General features: G+C 42.6%; 1 protein-coding gene across 1 annotated transcript in view; it reads right to left on the bottom strand.

Annotated features, from left to right (window-relative positions):
• Positions 1–17,613, bottom strand: part of LOC124596276 (esterase FE4-like) — an 85,278-nt gene that overhangs the window by 36,075 nt on the left and 31,590 nt on the right. The window contains 5 exon segments of the mRNA XM_047135354.1: positions 1,542–1,741; positions 3,390–3,449; positions 3,452–3,565; positions 9,674–9,824; positions 9,946–10,065. Coding sequence (XP_046991310.1) covers positions 1,542–1,741; positions 3,390–3,449; positions 3,452–3,565; positions 9,674–9,824; positions 9,946–10,065 — 645 coding nt within the window.

Here is a 17,613-nt window from a genome sequence, read left to right as displayed (position 1 = left end):
CATTGTGTGGTAGTGAGACATGGACTGTGGGAAAATCGAAACAGAAGAAAATGTAAGAGTTTGCGATGTGGTCCTACAGAAGAACAAAAATCAGGTGGACTGATCACGAATGAGGAGTTTCTCAGCAGAATCAGCGAAGAAAGGACCATGGAAAGCACTGAAAAGAAGCAGGAACAACAAGACAGGGCATGTGTTAAGGCATCAGGGAATAACTTCAGGGAATATCTTCCATGGGACTTGTAGAGAAAAAACCTGTAAGGGAAGACAGAGATTGGAACACATCCAGCAACTGAGAAGAAGAGGTTTGCCCAAGAGAGGAAATCGTGGTGGGCCGTATAAAACAAGTCAGAATACAGAATACTGATGACAAAAAGAAAACAAGTATTGCACCACTGATTTGCTCACAGGGAAGAAGACAGCTGACTTAACACACTTCGCGTCTGTCATTAGACCGGAGAAGGCTGGGAAAAGAATTGTAGTCGGCCATTACTGTTGACAGGATGCAATAAACTTATACCAAGACTCTGCCTGAGGTGCTGACGTGAGGTGTCAAGGGGATAATACGGCAAAGAAAATTTTGAGCGGAAACGTTTATTGGAGACTATAGCTACTGGAAGGATAAAGAGTCGCAGCCGTAATTCGTTCCGTTTCTTTTTTATATTTCTTGACCATAGTTTTGCTGCGGTGGTGAGCAACAGTCCACGTCAGACAGAACAAGTAATTGCCATTCTGATGCTGGTTACGAATCGTATTGAATTTCCCACTGAAAGGAATACCCATTTTGTATTTCTGTGAGTGTACATGTCCACATGCTGCTCATTTACAAATTACTAATGAGCACAATGGCTTAAATGCAGAAAATTAAAATGCGACTCCTTGACAGATGTTAGTTGGGATTATCTCTAGCGCAGCTACTATGAAATTTTCAGACTCTGATTTTAGTAACTCTGAGTATTTACAGTGTGGCAATACACAGACGTAGTGCTGAATCGCAGTACATTGTGACTGACAGTAGTGCTTTTCGTCAATGTCAGGTGAATTTGGTATGAATTTGAGTCTAGTGAGTCTAGTGCGAATAGGCTGGAAAACTTTAGCAGAAACACCTTCGATTAGTCCACGTTAAGTGAAAGCGGGTTGTAGACTGCGTGTAGAACATGTGCAAACATACAATTAATCTCATATTTTTAAACATGTTCCTCACTGCGGCTGCTACAAATTGCAGTTCCAATGCCTTTAGCGTTCACATCATTTAACATATTTCCTTTTTCCGCAGTAAGATGAAACGCAATCATGTGGCATGACTGATTCAAGGGAAATTACACACGTTCTGGAATAAAGTAGCTATAGAGGCTTCAACTGTAACTGCTAGATTACCCACTAATTTTCTTCCTTTACTTATTATTACTTAACACAGCTTGTGAATAATTTTAGTAAAGCACCTCTTCATATTACGCCGTCAATGAAAAACCTTGTTAAACTGTTGTCTGACACTGAAGCTTGACACGTTGCCTCATTTCGAGTCACAGGGAAACAATACGTACCTCTTCCGAGAGAGCGCTGCCCATGTCATCCACAAGGGTGTAGGCGTCCACAGTCTTGAGGAAGTTGACCAGGTCGGCTGAGTCCGTCCCTGTGTAGCCGAGGTGTCTGGCGAACCGGAGCGCCCTGTCCGTGGCATTCCTGGAGAACGCCCACGGGCTCAGTGCTGTGCCACTCATCGCTATGGCTTTCTGGAACAGGCCTGACGAAGTGGAAAGTGCGCGTCAGTTTTGTTGATCACGTACTACACCAACATTAATATTTATGATCTCTTTCTTGCGAAATACTACTTACACCTGTTCAATGAACAAAAAGAAACAGTTAATAATAAATTCTCAGCGCCTAATATTTGTACAATAAATAACTTATTGTGTGACTTGGACACAGTTGGTACTATCTTGGAGTTCGGAATAGCGGTTATATTTACGCCTGTATCCACATTTTCATTTTTTTATTTTTTTCCGTGAAAATGAAGATTACTCGAAATTGCGTGCACAGTAAATAACAATTTTTGACAGCCGTACGTTGTAACTACCATGTTTAATACATATGTGAAGGGCAGTCAAAGGAAACCGAAGACCTGCCACAACGGGACCATCGAACGGTTCCATTAAAAAATAATCAGCACACATGTTAAGACAGATATCCCACTTGGAGACGGGATGATCAATTCCTGTATCGTAGAACGACATCGTCTTTTAACGAATCAACAACCGCACTCACTGTTGCTCTTCGTCATCCGAGTGAAACCGACGTCCACGCACGTCTTTCTTCAGGTCGTCAAAGGTGTGAAAATCATGAGGTGAAAGATCCGGGCTGTATGGAAGATGCTGCAGGTTTTCCCAATCACACCGCTGAAGCGTAACCTTTGTCCCACTGGCAGTGTGGGTGCGAGCGTTATCGTGCAACGGGATGATTGCGTCCGACGGCATTCCTGGCCATTTTGCCTTTATGCCGCGTCGCAGTTCCTGAAAAGTGTCTTCACAGCTCTGCATATTAATTGTGGTTCCATGCTCAAGGAACTCGACGAGCACGGGAAGCACCCTATTGCACGATAACGCCCGCCCCCACACTGCCAATGGGACCAAGGTTACGTTTCAGCGATTTGATTAGGAAACAATGCAGCATCCTCCGTACAGCCAGAATCTTTCACCGAGTGATTTGCACAGCTTTCTCTTCCTGAAGAAAAACGTGCGAGGAAGTCGGTTTCATTCGGACGAGGAAGTGCAAGAATGGGTGCGGTGGTGGATTCACCAGCGGCAGACCGCATTCTACGAAACAGGAATTGAACATCTCCTCTCCGACTGGGAAAATATCTTACCGCGTGTGGTGATTACTTTTGAATGGAACCGTTCCACAGCCCCGTTGTGGTTGGTGTTCGGTTTTTACTTGACTGCCTCTTTCATTAAAAAATATTAAAAAGTTGCGACAAGCCTCATATTTCGTAGAATTCCGTTGGCGAACGACCAATATTATCAGCATCTGAAGTGCACAGTTGTTGAACATGCGAACCGTTGTTGTAAAAATGATACTTGTATGCAAAAATCTCATTAAAATAAATTATCAAGGCAGAAGACGATTCAGACATGTGTGACAGAGAGGAAATCTTTTCGGGTTTTGAGGCCAGTCGTGGCCTCGTCTTGTCGCAATATTTTGACCTATTTCCTACACGTCATTTTCAAATGCCTGAAGATGATTAATAGAAAACTCGTCATATCGTTGCGACAAACCGACGCGACGACTCGCCTCATAACCCGAAAACATTCCATTAACGAAAGTAGCCGAGAAAGCCTACATTCCAACATAACGTCTTTGATATTCTATCTTTGGAAGAGTACTTTTGATAATACCTTTGCTCAGAGGAGACAGTATGTGGTAATGAATCGACGCTCCCCCTGCACTCTCGCCACTTGCTGGGGATCGCCACCAAACGCTGCTATGTTCCTCTGTACCCATCGCAGTGCCTCCATCTGGTCCTTAAGACCCATATTTCCGGGCACAACATCGTCGCCTGTGCTAAGGAAACCTACAAAAAATTCACATTTCAGCCAGTCAGTCTTGAAGATTAGACGTAACACTTAGATTTATATTTCCTAAAAATGGCTTTTGTAATGGTCCATCCGTTTACAGGTCTATAGCCTCTGTATAAACAATCTGTGCCAATTTCATTCTAGAAGATAAAGTTAATCCTAAAACCATAAGCGGAAACGATAGCAATGATTTCCTTTTAACTGATTACTTTTTACAGCTAGTGTAAGATCAGTTAATTTTTCCGACCAGTGCTAGGTATAAGCATCATCGGACAGAGAAACGTTATTACCACAACGAAATCATCATAGTATTCTTATACATACTGTATTCGTGTCTAATAGTGAAAAAAGACAGACTTAAACTCAGAAAATAATGCAGTTATTGTACCAGAAAAAAACAATATTTGAGGGTCTTTATACAAAAGATTAAATATGCATATGGCTATATTTCCCACGGAAAGATGCTCGATAAGAAATAATAAGTCAGAGGTAAACAGGATCAAAGGTTTATTACGACCACAATAAAGATATTTAATAACAAAAGAAAACTGTTGTCAATGAAAGATAATACAGCTTCTCAGACACTAATAGGCACACAACTAGCACACACTGTGACTAAACGTAGTGGGACGTAAAGCCCATGCCACTGATAATCCCCAGCGACGGAAGTTGAGCGTTCGGCGTAATTATCCGACAGGTACGTCACGGGATATCGCTGGTGAGTCGTAGGTCCTGTTGCCGTGGCTTCCGGCAGGGCTCTGACAGATGTACTGAGAGCCGGTGCATGAATTCGTCCAGACCTCCGACGGAGCGAACTGCCGACGTGCTGGCTTGCGCGGTCTCGTCTATAGGAATTCGTGCCGATCCACTTCCGTACACGTGACACAGTGGAGGAAATTAGTCCCTGGCACGGAGGACCTCTGGTAGCTTTGTCCTGCAGTCTGTCGTCTTTGTTGTGATCGACGCCATCCGGGGAGACAAAGCCTTGGACTTATGCAAACACCTGGTACTTCAATGTTTGAAGGGTTGCCTATAACTGTAGGCAAACGGCGTTTACGCCGCGAGATATCCACATCCAGCCCGAGATGAGAGAATCCGCCACCCAGCTGGGAATCCAACCAGTGGTTCCATGATCGAGAGTCAGCAATGCTAATAAGAAGGCCACAAGCTGCTGACGCTCCCTATACAGTGTTACACAGAAAGAAAGACCACTATGTTCCCTAAAAATTGCACTTACAAGAAACGGTCCCCAAGCGGTGGAAACAACTTTTGAAACCATCCATACAGTGATGTAGGTTAAGGTTCTTGATACTATACCCTGCAGTCACCCTCGGTTGCGAGTAACCAATGAAATAAAAAATTTCTGAATTATGCGTGATGCGTTAAAGTTTTAATAAAGAACTGTTACACGGAGTGGTGGTGTAGTGTAGTGGATATAGTACAAGCCTGAGATGCATGAGATTGTGGGTTCGAAGCTCTTCGGGTCTACTTAAAATTTTCTAGTTTTAAATCTTTATCGAAATGAGCTTGCTCACTATTTTTATTCAGTTATTTAGTTTAAATGTATTTTTTTTTAATTCTATTCCTTTGTCACATAATTTTGATCACATTAACTTTATCAATTTCTCTCATGTGTGCCTTACTATAATTCTTTTTCGACTTTGCATTTTTGTCAATGTGATTATTTCCATTCATTAACATAGATTTAATTTCTTTCATTTCATCATCGTGTATTTTCGATCACGTTATTGCATTCATTATTCATTATTCCTATTCATCATTATATTTTAATTTCGTCGTAGTTATAAATGAAGCTTTCGTTTAATCCTTCATCTGCGTTATTTTGTCCATAGCACAATAAGAAAGTATGTCCTGAATGTTTATACAGGGTGTTTCAAAAATGACCGGTATATTTGAAACGGCAATAAAAACTAAACGAGCAGCGATAGAAATACACCGTTTGTTGCAATGTGCTTGGGACAACAGTACATTTTCAGGCAGACAAACTTTCGAAATTACAGTAGTTACAATTTTCAACAACAGATGGCGCAGCGGTCTGGGAAACTCTATAGTACGATATTTTCCACATATCCACCATGCGTAGCAATAATATGGCGTAGTCTCTGAATGAAATTACCCGAAACCTTTGACAACGTGTCTGGCGGAATGGCTTCACATGTAGATGAGATGTACTGCTTCAGCTGTTCAATTGTTTCTGGATTCTGGCGGTACACCTGGTCTTTCAAGTGTCCCCACAGAAAGAAGTCACAGGGGTTCATGTCTGGCGAATAGGGAGGCCAATCCACGCCGCCTCCTGTATGTTTCGGATAGCCCAAAGCAATCACACGATCATCGAAATATTCATTCAGGAAATTAAAGACGTCGGCCGTGCGATGTGGCCGGGCACCGTCTTGCATTAACCACGAGGTGTTCGCAGTGTCGTCTAAGGCAGTTTGTACCGCCACAAATTCACGAAGAATGTCCAGATAGCGTGATGCAGTAATCGTTTCGGATCTGAAAAATGGGCCAATGATTCCTTTGGAAGAAATGGCGGCCCAGACCAGTACTTTTTGAGGATGCTGGGACGATGGGACTGCAACATGGGGCTTTTCGGTTCCCCATATGCGCCAGTTCTGTTTATTGACGAAGCCGTCCAGGTAAAAATAAGCTTCGTCAGTAAACCAAATGCTGCCCACATGCATATCGCCGTCATCAATCCTGTGCACTATATCGTTAGCAAATGTCTCTCGTGCAGCAATGGTAGCGGCGCTGAGGGGTTGCCGCGTTTGAATTTTGTATGGATAGAGGTGTAAACTGATGTGTTGGTAAATGTGCCAACACCTTGTAGATAGAGGAGGCCTAAATGCACGCTATCTAACGCAGACGGGCGTGACTTCTGGAACAGGATAAGTAGTGAAAGCTAATAAGTATGCAGCTCCTCGAATACTTAACTTTTATTTATCCTTGTTGTATACATCGTTCTTCTTGTTGAGACATTTCCTACGATAACTATCCAACTATGTAAGGCTAATGGCGCCTTGCTAGGTCGTAGCCATGGACTTAGCTGAAGGCTATTCTAACTGTCTCTCGGCAAATGAGAGAAAGGCTTCGTCAGTGTAGTCGCTAGCAAAGTCGTCGTACAACTGGGGCGAGTGCTATCCCGTATCTCGAGACCTGCCTTGTGGTGGCACTCGGTCTGCGATCACACAGTGGCGACACGCGGGTCCGACATGTACTAAATGGACCGCGGCCGATTTAAGCTACCACCTAGCAAGTGTGGTGTCTGGCGGTGACACCACATAAACTCTGGCGCATGAGACGATATGTGGACGTTGGCGTCATTTGGACCGCAGCTGCAACACGGCGAACGAAAACCCGAGGCCGCTGTTGGATCACCTGCTGCACTAGCTGCGCGTTGGCCTCTGTGGTTGCTGTACGCGGTCGCCCTACCTTTCCAGCACGTTCATCCATCACGTTCCCAGTCCGCTGAAATTTTTCAAACAGATCCTTTATTGTATCGCTTTTCGGTCCTTTGGTTACATTAAACCTCCGTTGAAAACTTCGTCTTGTTGCAACAACACTGTGTTCTAGGCGGTGGAATTCCAACACCAGAAAAATCCTCTGTTCTAAGGAATAAACCATGTTGTCTACAGCACACCTGCACATTGTGAACAGCACACGCTTACAGCAGAAAGACGACGTACAGAATGGCGCACCCACAGACTGCGTTGTCTTCTATATCTTTCACATCTCTTGCAGCGCCATCTGTTGTTGAAAATTGTAACTACTGTAATTTCGAAAGTTTGTCCACCTGAAAATGTACTGTTGTCCCAAGCATATTGCAACAAACGGTGTATTTCTATCGCTGCTCGTTTAGTTTTTATTGCCGTTTCAAATATACCGGTCATTTTTGACACACCCTGTATGACCATTACCACCCGAGAAAGTGTACATCTTGTAATGAAAATTGCATTTTTGAAACCATTGCATATATAAATAAATTATTTCCTCCTTCTGTTTTTAGCCGTTAGATTGGCATTTTCAAATGTTTAAATATTATAATAGCCAACCAAAAATAAATGTGTAATTAAATTCACATACACGAAGATTCCAACTAGAAAAAAATGACGGGAAGAAGAAATGAGAGCAACTGGAAAACTTAATACGTTGGCTAAAATATGGAGACAAAGGAACACAAATTACATTTAAATCCATTAATTGAATAAAAATAGTGATCAAAGTCATTTCGATAAAGAATTAAAAATAAACATCTTTATAACACTTAATAAATTAGAATCCGCATCCTCTTGCATACGAAGTTTGTACTATAACCATTACCCTACACAATATATCCATAAATGATGGTTATATAACGCTGTGGAGCATTATGTGAAATTCCAAAGTTTTTTTGTCGACTACTTGCAAACGAATGCCCACCATGACTGCAGGATGTCATACCTGAGACATTAGCCTACAATACCGCTTAGATTGTTTCAAAAATGTGCTTTCACGGCTGGGGACCTCTCCTTGTCAGTGTTTTTTTCGCTAATAGCTGGAGGGTATTAGCGAACTGTTGGTCAGTGGAATTATGATTCCAGGGAACGTCTTCCGCATCGGTATAACGTTTTTCTAAGATTTCTCTTTACTATGGCTACAATGACGTCCGTATACGAAATACGCCAGAGGGTAATCGTTATGGAGACTGAATGCTTTCAGCAGCGTTGTCCATCGGCTGACAGGAAAGTAAACGAGGAAGAATCATTTGGTTTCTTTAGGAATCTCCTGGTGATATTTCATGGTAACAGTCAAAAACAAGTTTCCAAAATTGTTATCATTTTCCTCTGCGCACCTGTTCTTTGCTAGTCTGACCTCGTGTCAGGCCCATCTGCATTGAAGACAAATAAAATATACCAATGCAATAACTGCGCCATCAATTCCCACAAACAGTATCAGTGATGTAGGGATTCAGGGTCAAGGTAAAGCAACAGACAGTACAAGTGTAACACATCCGTTGACACTGTGAGTCGTGTCACGAAGTGCAGAAGTATTTACAGAGAATCTTAGCTGTAGTGATAAATGCATTTCTTGCAGTTACATTCCTCGTTTAATTTGGATTTCAATTGAAATTAAATTTCTTGCTTTCCTACTGTATCCATTTTTGTGCTACAGTCTCAAGAAAACTGTTGTAAAAATGGGCTGAAATGTTTTTGAACTCATTAGTGCGAAGACCAGTTTGACGCAGTTCTTGGCGCGAGTCTTTTTGTGCAAATCTCATACCTCCATCCTCTGCAACTACCCCCACTTCTTACGCCCTTAACCACACACACACACACACACACACACACACACACACACACACACACACAGACACACACACACACACACAAACACACGTCTTCTTTCCTCCAGTCCTATATTAACTATTCCTTGGTGTCCCAGGCTGTGTTTTATCAATTTATTCCTTCTTTTCGTCAACGAAGACTTAAATATTAGACTCTATGTTGTCATATTTCTCTTTTTCAAGAAATCGTTCCTTGCCATTGCCGGTCCTCATCTTATACCCTCTTTAATTCTGCCTTCGTCACTTATTTTGGTGCCTAAATAGCAAAGCTTGTCTACTACCTTCAGTGTCTCATTTCTCTATCTAATTCCCTCAAGCATCACTTAACTTCATTCATTATAGCTCAGTTTTCTTGTTTAACTTTTGTTAATAGTCGCCTACTAAACTATTTTGAAGCCATTATCTGTTCCGCTCAACTAATTTCCCAGGTTCTTTGCCGTCTGTGACAGAATCACAATGTCATCAGCAAATCTTAAAATTTGCATTTCTTCCCCATTTTCTTTTCCAAATATCTCCTTAGCTTCCTTTACTACAATCTCAAAGTACAGAATGAATAATACTACTGCATCCTTTTCTTGTCCTTTGTCTCTTAAAAGTGCAGCTGGTCTCCCTATGAACCGCAGCTCATCTTCCACTCCCTGTATTTCATCCTTGATAACTTCACGATTCCAAAGAGTATATTCCAATCGATACTATCAAAACCTTTTTCTGGATCTGTGGCTGGAATGAAGTACAAAGTTAAACGTAATTTTATAATTGTTACCAAGCAATCCCAGGCGATAATTTATGTTCACGAAGACCACGTCCTGGTCCACAAAGTACTCCGGTATGGCGTCGCTGCCAGTTCCTCCAGTGAAGCACCCACCGTGGATCCACACCATGACAGTTTTAAGCGTCCCGTTCTCTGACGGCCTCTGCACAAGTTTAGAGACAAGTCAGAATGTAGCAGCCAGTCAAAAATGTAACCATGTACTCCACATAATCCTACTGATAGACTACTCATCATTCTCGAACTAGATATCGTAGGATACAAACCTCGGGGCCGAAGACATTGAGGTAGAGGCAGTCCTCGTCGCCAGTTCCATACTGTGGACATTTTGGCGGCTTCTGGACGGCGTCCAGAACGCCTGACCACGCGGTTTTTGTTACTGGCGGCTGCGAAAAGAGAAGTGTTTGCAGTAGTAGTAGTAGTAGTAATAGTAGTAGTAGTAGTAGTAGTTTTATTCATACGTAGGTCTCTTTTTACAAGGATATAGGACACGTCAAAGTATTTACAAATTTAGATCAATTTAAAATAAGCTAATTCGTATACACGTATATTTACAGACTTCTAGTTAGAGACAATCATTATATTTACTCCTGGTATATAATAATTTTTTACAAATAACTTATTAAATAATGTAATGCCACATTGTTCACTCATATCTCATTATCAGTCTCTGCACACACTATAGACACATTGTTTCATAATACTTCACTCACTACACACACACACACACACACACACACACACACACACACACACACTGGTGATATCTCTGGGCGAATTTCTGTGCCTCAACTTCCCATTTGCTATCCTGAAAAATTGAGTCATCATCCCTCCATAATGAGTGAGATGTTGAGCACAGAAAGAGGAAGAGGTGTTAGTATTGTGCTATGCATAGCTTGGGGTAAGTATTTCTAGAAAGGAAAAAAAGAAGAAAAAAACATAAAGTGAAGGTGTTATGTGGAATGTTGGATATTTTATTATTATTATTATTATTATTATTATTTATTTGTATAACATTTTTTATCAAACCCCTACTCTATTTAGCTAAGTAATCCTTCAGTGTATAAAACGTATTGCATAGCAGGTACGTTTAGCTGCCTTTTTAAATAAGTGTATTTTTGCAATTTCCTTCATCTCTTTTGGTAATTTATTCTACTGTTTTATTCCTTCGTAGAAAATGCTCTTTTGAGTTTTATGTTTATTTTTTCTTGATAAATGTAAGTTAAGTCTCTCTATTGTTGCATAGTCATGGATAGAGTTGATTGTGCAGTAATTACCAATGTTATTTTTGATGTGTATAACTGACTGGTAAATGTATTCACATGGAGCAGTTAAAATCCCCAGTGTTCTGAACAGATCTTTACAATGAGCTCGACTAGTATTTTCCGTTATTATTCTTATGGCTCTTTTCTGCAGTTTGAAAATTGTGTTCATATTTTGTGCATTTGTCCCCCAAAAAAGAATTCCATAACTAAGAATTGAGTGTACATATGAATAATACGTAACTAAAAGACATGACACTTCCAACTCACACAAAACACACCCAAACTGATCAGTCTGCGGGCACCTGCGGATGTTACGCGAAAAACCAATCAGCATTTGAGTATATAGATGCCTGTGAACAAAATGTAATTGACGTATAGTGAAATGTTGGATTCAACGGGTACGTGCACTGTACATGTCAAGGACAAGTGTTGAAAAAACTTTCTGCGTTTGATACAATCGTAACGATCGAGTTATTGGTCATCTAGGTAAATCTTAAGCTACTGGAACTTCTAGACATCTATTCATATGTTTCATTCGTTAAGTAGTCCTTCGTACTAAGGAACCAAATGTGCTCTACTGGATTGAGGTTCTGGGATCTCCGCCGGCCAGAGTGGCCGAGCGGTTAAAGGCGCTACAGTCTGGAACCGCACTGTTGCTACGGTCGCAGGTTCGAATCCTGCCTCGGGCATGGATGTGTGTGATGTCCTTAGGTTAGTTAGGTTTAAGTAGTTCTAAGTTCTAGGGGACTGATGACCATAGCAGTTAAGTCCCATAGTGCTCAGAGCCATTTGAACCATTTTTGGGATCTCCAAATAAATGGAGACAAGTCGTGATATCTCTCACAAGATCGACATCTTAAGTTTCCATTTCACTTATCTGCCTTCTGTTATCATTATGACATGTATTTCAATTTGGCATTATGGATAGACGTAGGGGTAAGCGACTTTCCTGGCCTGGAGCACTGAGTGCAAGACACCTGGCTAGCCACGGCGTATGCTGAAGGGAAGGGATAGTCAGCCTGCTGCCAGGACTTCCGTACCTTGTGTCGTCGCGCTATCGTCTCCAATGAAAAAGTAGAACTTTACGCAACAAATGTACGTACATTACTGTTAACTTTCTCTCTCTGAAAAGCAATTGTCTATAGAAAAAATGGGGTTATGGTTGTCTATTATAATTGTATACCTGTGGTGTATTACGAAATAACGAACAATATAAAATATTTAAATAGCCCGCCTTGAGCAAAACACAATTTCTCCTTTTTCACTATATCCCATACATATTTCTTGCTGTTGAGAGACCATCAATGTTATACCTTTTTCATGGTAAAGAAATAAGTATCGTTAGATAAACAGATACAGACAGATGGCGTAAAAGTGACCTGTTTCACTGACAGTTTCTCCAAAACGAATACCTTAAGGACAAAATGGCTCTGAGCACTATGGGACTTAACATTTGTGGTCATCAGTCCCCTAGAACTTAGAACTACTTAAACCTAACTAACCTAAGGACATCACACACATCCATGCCCGAGGCAGCATTCGAGCATGCGATCGTAGCGGTCGCGCGGTTCCGGACTGAAGCGCCTAGAACCGTACGGCCACACCGGCCGGCCTACCTTAAGGGCACATTTGGTTTCTCGTACGCTATCTTCTTTGTGTACTACAGGAGGTAATTTTATAAAGCCTGCATTTTGCAATAACAAAGATTTTTTTCTTACCAAACTTTTTAGTAAGAAGAAAACTTCACTTCAGAGTGGTTATCTCACACTGTCTGTCATCTATATTGAGTTACTACTTCTTCCAGGCATTGAAAACACATATATTTTCTTCATATTAGACACCTACTTCTGTCAGATTCTTGCAAATGATTGACAAAATTTGTTTCCTTCGGAATAAAAATAATACTGGACTGCGTCAATCCGGAGTGTATCCACATTCCATCTTCTGACCAAAATGTATCAAAACGGTATTACCGAATCTGTAATGTTTGCGAGATTGAGATTTACTTATTCAGTTTACATATCTCAGCTCAAATAACACGGTTTTGATTTGTATTTTGGAAGGATGTAAACTTTTACAACATACGCAAGAACCTGAAGAGCAAGCAAATTTCTACAAAGAGGTAAACATATTATATTAGCATTTCAGTCAGTGATGTAGGGGAATCCAGTCATGAGCATTCTGAGTGCTTGTGCTCTAGTCGTTACCTAACACAGGTATGATTGTATTATGAGTCGTAGCTGTGGGCCTCGTAGCGTGCCTTTTTAGGATGAGTATTGTAGTGGAATACGCTCTTGAGTCTTATTGCATGTCGTCTAACACCTGGAACTGGTCACACGAGGAACACAGAGAGCGCTATATATTCAATAAAGTAGGTGTAGTCCAAAAGACACGCACTCACAATGAGTGTGGGTGGTAACATCTGCCTGGCACCGCCCGGGTAAGTGCGCCTCGAGGAAAACAAAATCCTCAGGAAGAAGAAGGCATCTACGTAGAGGTAAGAAGTTACTGTTCGACAGCTCAATTACTCAATCAAACTGCGTTATTGCCTCCCTAAATTGCCACCTTCTGTCATGCTGAATAGGACGCTCAAGAGTGGTTCACTTACAACGAATCGTTTCACACAGGACAGATAACGGATCATTTCAAAAAAGGGTTTACAGAGACTGACGACCGATACACAGGGATTTCGCTCCTCACGTCAAAATAAGAAGAATTGTCCATGTCAACACTAGTGCTGTCACGCTTCGTTTTCGAGTTATGCGACAACCAACAGGAGCTGATGTATCATTTGCGTGTCTGTTTCAGTGGCTATAGAGGGATCACGCACTGTTGTGACAGGTGTGAAGTTAGTTAGCACAGAGCCATTGTTTCCGGTGAACGGCCCGCTTGACTCAGCTGCCAGTGAGACACTACCAGCATCGTAACGCGCTGAATACACACCCAGCACAACCAGACCAATGGCAAAATTTTAATTACAGTTGGTGTAGGAAACAATTAATTTGGTTTAGTAACGAGCTCACGGTAATTAATTTTATTTATAGTTTGCCACATGGAAAATTATTGGTGGCGGGTTCTTTTTCTCAAGCAAGATAGAACGTCAGTGTTCAGGTAGGAAAACATTCAAAAGTACCCATCGACCTGTAAGCGAACACGAATATTTTGTCCTAACGGACAGTGGAATGTGGTCAAGAAGCACCAACTCCGACGAGGAGGACGCTGTTCCTCATGTTGGACAAATCATCTCCAATCAGCACAAGAAGAGAGTTGCCAGAAAAATGCTGTCAGGACAAAATCTTCAACTGAACCACTTACTATGGACACGAGTGAAAGAGGTCCGTCACATCCATTTCATACGTTTGTGTCACTTTGATGCGTTTCGATGCCTCTAGCTTTCTGTATACACTCCTGGAAATGGAAAAAAGAACACATTGACACCGGTGTGTCAGACCCACCATACTTGCTCCGGACGCTGCGAGAGGGCTGTACAAGCAATGATCACACGCACGGCACAGCGGACACACCAGGAACCGCGGTGTTGGCCGTCGAATGGCGCTAGCTGCGCAGCATTTGTGCACCGCCGCCGTCAGTGTCAGCCAGTTTGCCGTGGCATACGGAGCTCCATCGCAGTCTTTAACACTGGTAGCATGCCGCGACAGCGTGGACGTGAACCGTATGTGCAGTTGACGGACTTTGAGCGAGGGCGTATAGTGGGCATGCGGGAGGCCGGGTGGACGTACCGCCGAATTGCTCAACACGTGGGGCGTGAGGTCTCCACAGTACATCGATGTTGTCGCCAGTGGTCGGCGGAAGGTGCACGTGCCCGTCGACCTGGGACCGGACCGCAGCGACGCACGGATGCACGCCTAGACCGTAGGATCCTACGCAGTGCCGTAGGGGACCGCACCGCCACTTCCCAGCAAATTAGGGACGCTGTTGCTCCTGGGGTATCGGCGAGGACCATTCGCAACCGTCTCCATGAAGCTGGGCTACGGTCCCGCACACCGTTAGGCCGTCTTCCGCTCACGCCCCAACATCGTGCAGCCCGCCTCCAGTGGTGTCGCGACAGGCGTGAATGGAGGGACGAATGGAGACGTGTCGTCTCCAGCGATGAGAGTCGCTTCTGCCTTGGTGCCAATGATGGTCGTATGCGTGTTTGGCGCCGTGCAGGTGAGCGCCACAATCAGGACTGCATACGACCGAGGCACACAGGGCCAACACCCGGCATCATGATGTGGGGAGCGATCTCCTACACTGGCCGTACACCACTGGTGATCGTCGAGGGGACACTGAATAGTGCACGGTACATCCAAACCGTCATCTAACCCATCGTTCTACCATTCCTAGACCGGCAAGGGAACTTGCTGTTCCAACAGGACAATGCACGTCCGCATGTATCCCGTGCCACCCAACGTGCTCTAGAAGGTGTAAGTCAACTACCCTGGCCAGCAAGATCTCCGGATCTGTCCCCCATTGAGCATGTTTGGGACTGGATGAAGCGTCGTCTCACGCGGTCTGCACGTCCAGCACGAACGCTGGTCCAACTGAGGCGCCAGGTGGAAATGGCATGGCAAGCTGTTCCACAGGACTACATCCAGCATCTCTACGATCGTCTCCATGGGAGAATAGCAGCCTGCATTGCTGCGAAAGATGGATATACATTGTACTAGTGCCGACATTGTGCATGCTCTGTTGCCTGTGTCTATGTGCCTGTGGTTCTGTCAGTGTGATCATGTGAAGTATCTGACCCCAGGAATGTGTCAATAAAGTTTCCCCTTCCTGGGACAATGAATTCACGGTGTTCTTATTTCAATTTCCAGGAGTGTATGAAGGGACCAAACCTCAAAGAATACAACGTGCAATGTTTATTTTTTCTTTCAATCTTGTATGAATGTTTCGTTATCCTAATCCTTTTTCCCATGTCCTGTGTTTTGATTCTGTATGTCTCTACCCTCTCGTGAGAGACGAGAGGGTTTCCTCGTAAGTGGGAGAGTAGTTTCGGCAAGAGGGGATGGTCGGGCAAAAGGGCAGAGAGATTTATCAACAGCTGTAGACAAGGTTTGGTATCAGATACCAGTGGTCTTTCGTGTAGCGCTCACTCCCGTTCTGGTACCTGAATGTGGCGAGCTATAGTCAATCTAACTGCAGAAAACTCCTCTTTGAGGTGACGGTAAATCAGGCTGTGTCTCTCGTAGACACTCCGAGGTGTGACCACAGGTATCGGAATGGATTTGGTATACTTCAGTTTTATTTTGTAGTGATGTTTCAAGCTTAGAATATTAGGAGGAAAATTACATTATTCTTTTTGAATATAATTTCACATGTGCGCGAGTAATTCTAATTTTTACGTAAGTAGTACTTTTTTTATAGATTTTAAGCCTACCACGTGGGGTGGTATGCCAAGAAACCACGTTTAGTCAAGTATTTTGTCAATATGTTTCATCCTCAATGCTGTAGATAAATCAGAGGGGTCTGTTTACGATTAATATGATTTTTGAATTATAAATTTCCAGAGTTTTAACGGATTTTGTAATAGGTTCTTTGTTTCAGGCACGTTTTCTTATGATAATGTGGTAGTACCGATGTCTTTCCTCGAGTACTATTTCATAAATGTTCACATCGTCAGTCCTTGTCTAGAGCGTGGATGATGTTTTCCCTAAGACATGTTTTTTGTTGCAAAATAGTAGGGTTTCGTATTTCGTGTGTCCGTCAGTGTTCAACCTCGTGCTCATTAAAGTATATTGAGGTACCACTTCGTATTTTCCACTGAATTGTGCTGAATTTTCTTCATAAAACGAATACCGATACCCACTGAAATAGCTAAATTTTGTCTCTTTTCATGATTTATGATGTAATGTGTTTTCGTGATTTTATTGCGTGATTGTTCCAATCGTCCTTGGGCTCATCATATTATGCTGGTGCGAGCTATATCTTTGTGTAATCGATTGTTCTGACCTTTGATGCAGAACGAGTGCCTATATTCGTTGTATGTAATGTACTTTATCAAATTTCATTTTCCTCAACTTCATGAACTTCTGCAGTTTTCGTACCTGTTCGTTGTGATAACTTGCTTCTCTACCCAGTCTCCAGCAGTTTCAGTAGATACGGTGGTGTGGTAGCTTCTCTCCTGTTAAATCTATTTTCGTTTGAGTGATAGAGTGTTTGATTCAGTATTTAATTGTTTTCCTTATGAATAAAGGTGTTTCCTTCCCTATGCTCATGATACGATGTAACTGAAGTACATTTACAATCCACGCAATTGTTTGATTCGGTTAATCTTACTATGAGCGCAGATTATTGTCATGTTTAGAGTATTGATTGCCCCAAGTCGATTTTGTTTTCTGTAGGAATTGAAAATAAATTTGATTTGTGAATTTTAAACAAATCCTAGATCTCCTTCTTTGCAAGCCACGTCCCATCCTGATCTGTTCTGAAACTGTTCATGTATAAAGTACTTGACCTAAACTTAAACAGAATATGTAGCGTTTCGTCATGTCTCACTAAGCCTCAGAGCTCAAGATAAATTACATTTTGTTACCATAAGCCAGAACCCGTGGTCAAGGATCAGACTGCCGCCGGCAGTGGTACGGAGTGGTCGCCCGTCAGAGCTCCGCAAGCGAGGCACGTGCAGCGTGTTGTGTTTACTTCGGCTGCTGCTAAGTGCCTTTT

The sequence above is a fragment of the Schistocerca americana genome, chromosome 2 (assembly GCF_021461395.2).
Source record: "Schistocerca americana isolate TAMUIC-IGC-003095 chromosome 2, iqSchAmer2.1, whole genome shotgun sequence".
NCBI lineage: Eukaryota > Metazoa > Arthropoda > Insecta > Orthoptera > Acrididae > Schistocerca > Schistocerca americana.
The sequence above is the reverse complement of the archived record's forward strand: the minus strand, read 5'-3'. Positions and strand labels throughout refer to the sequence as shown.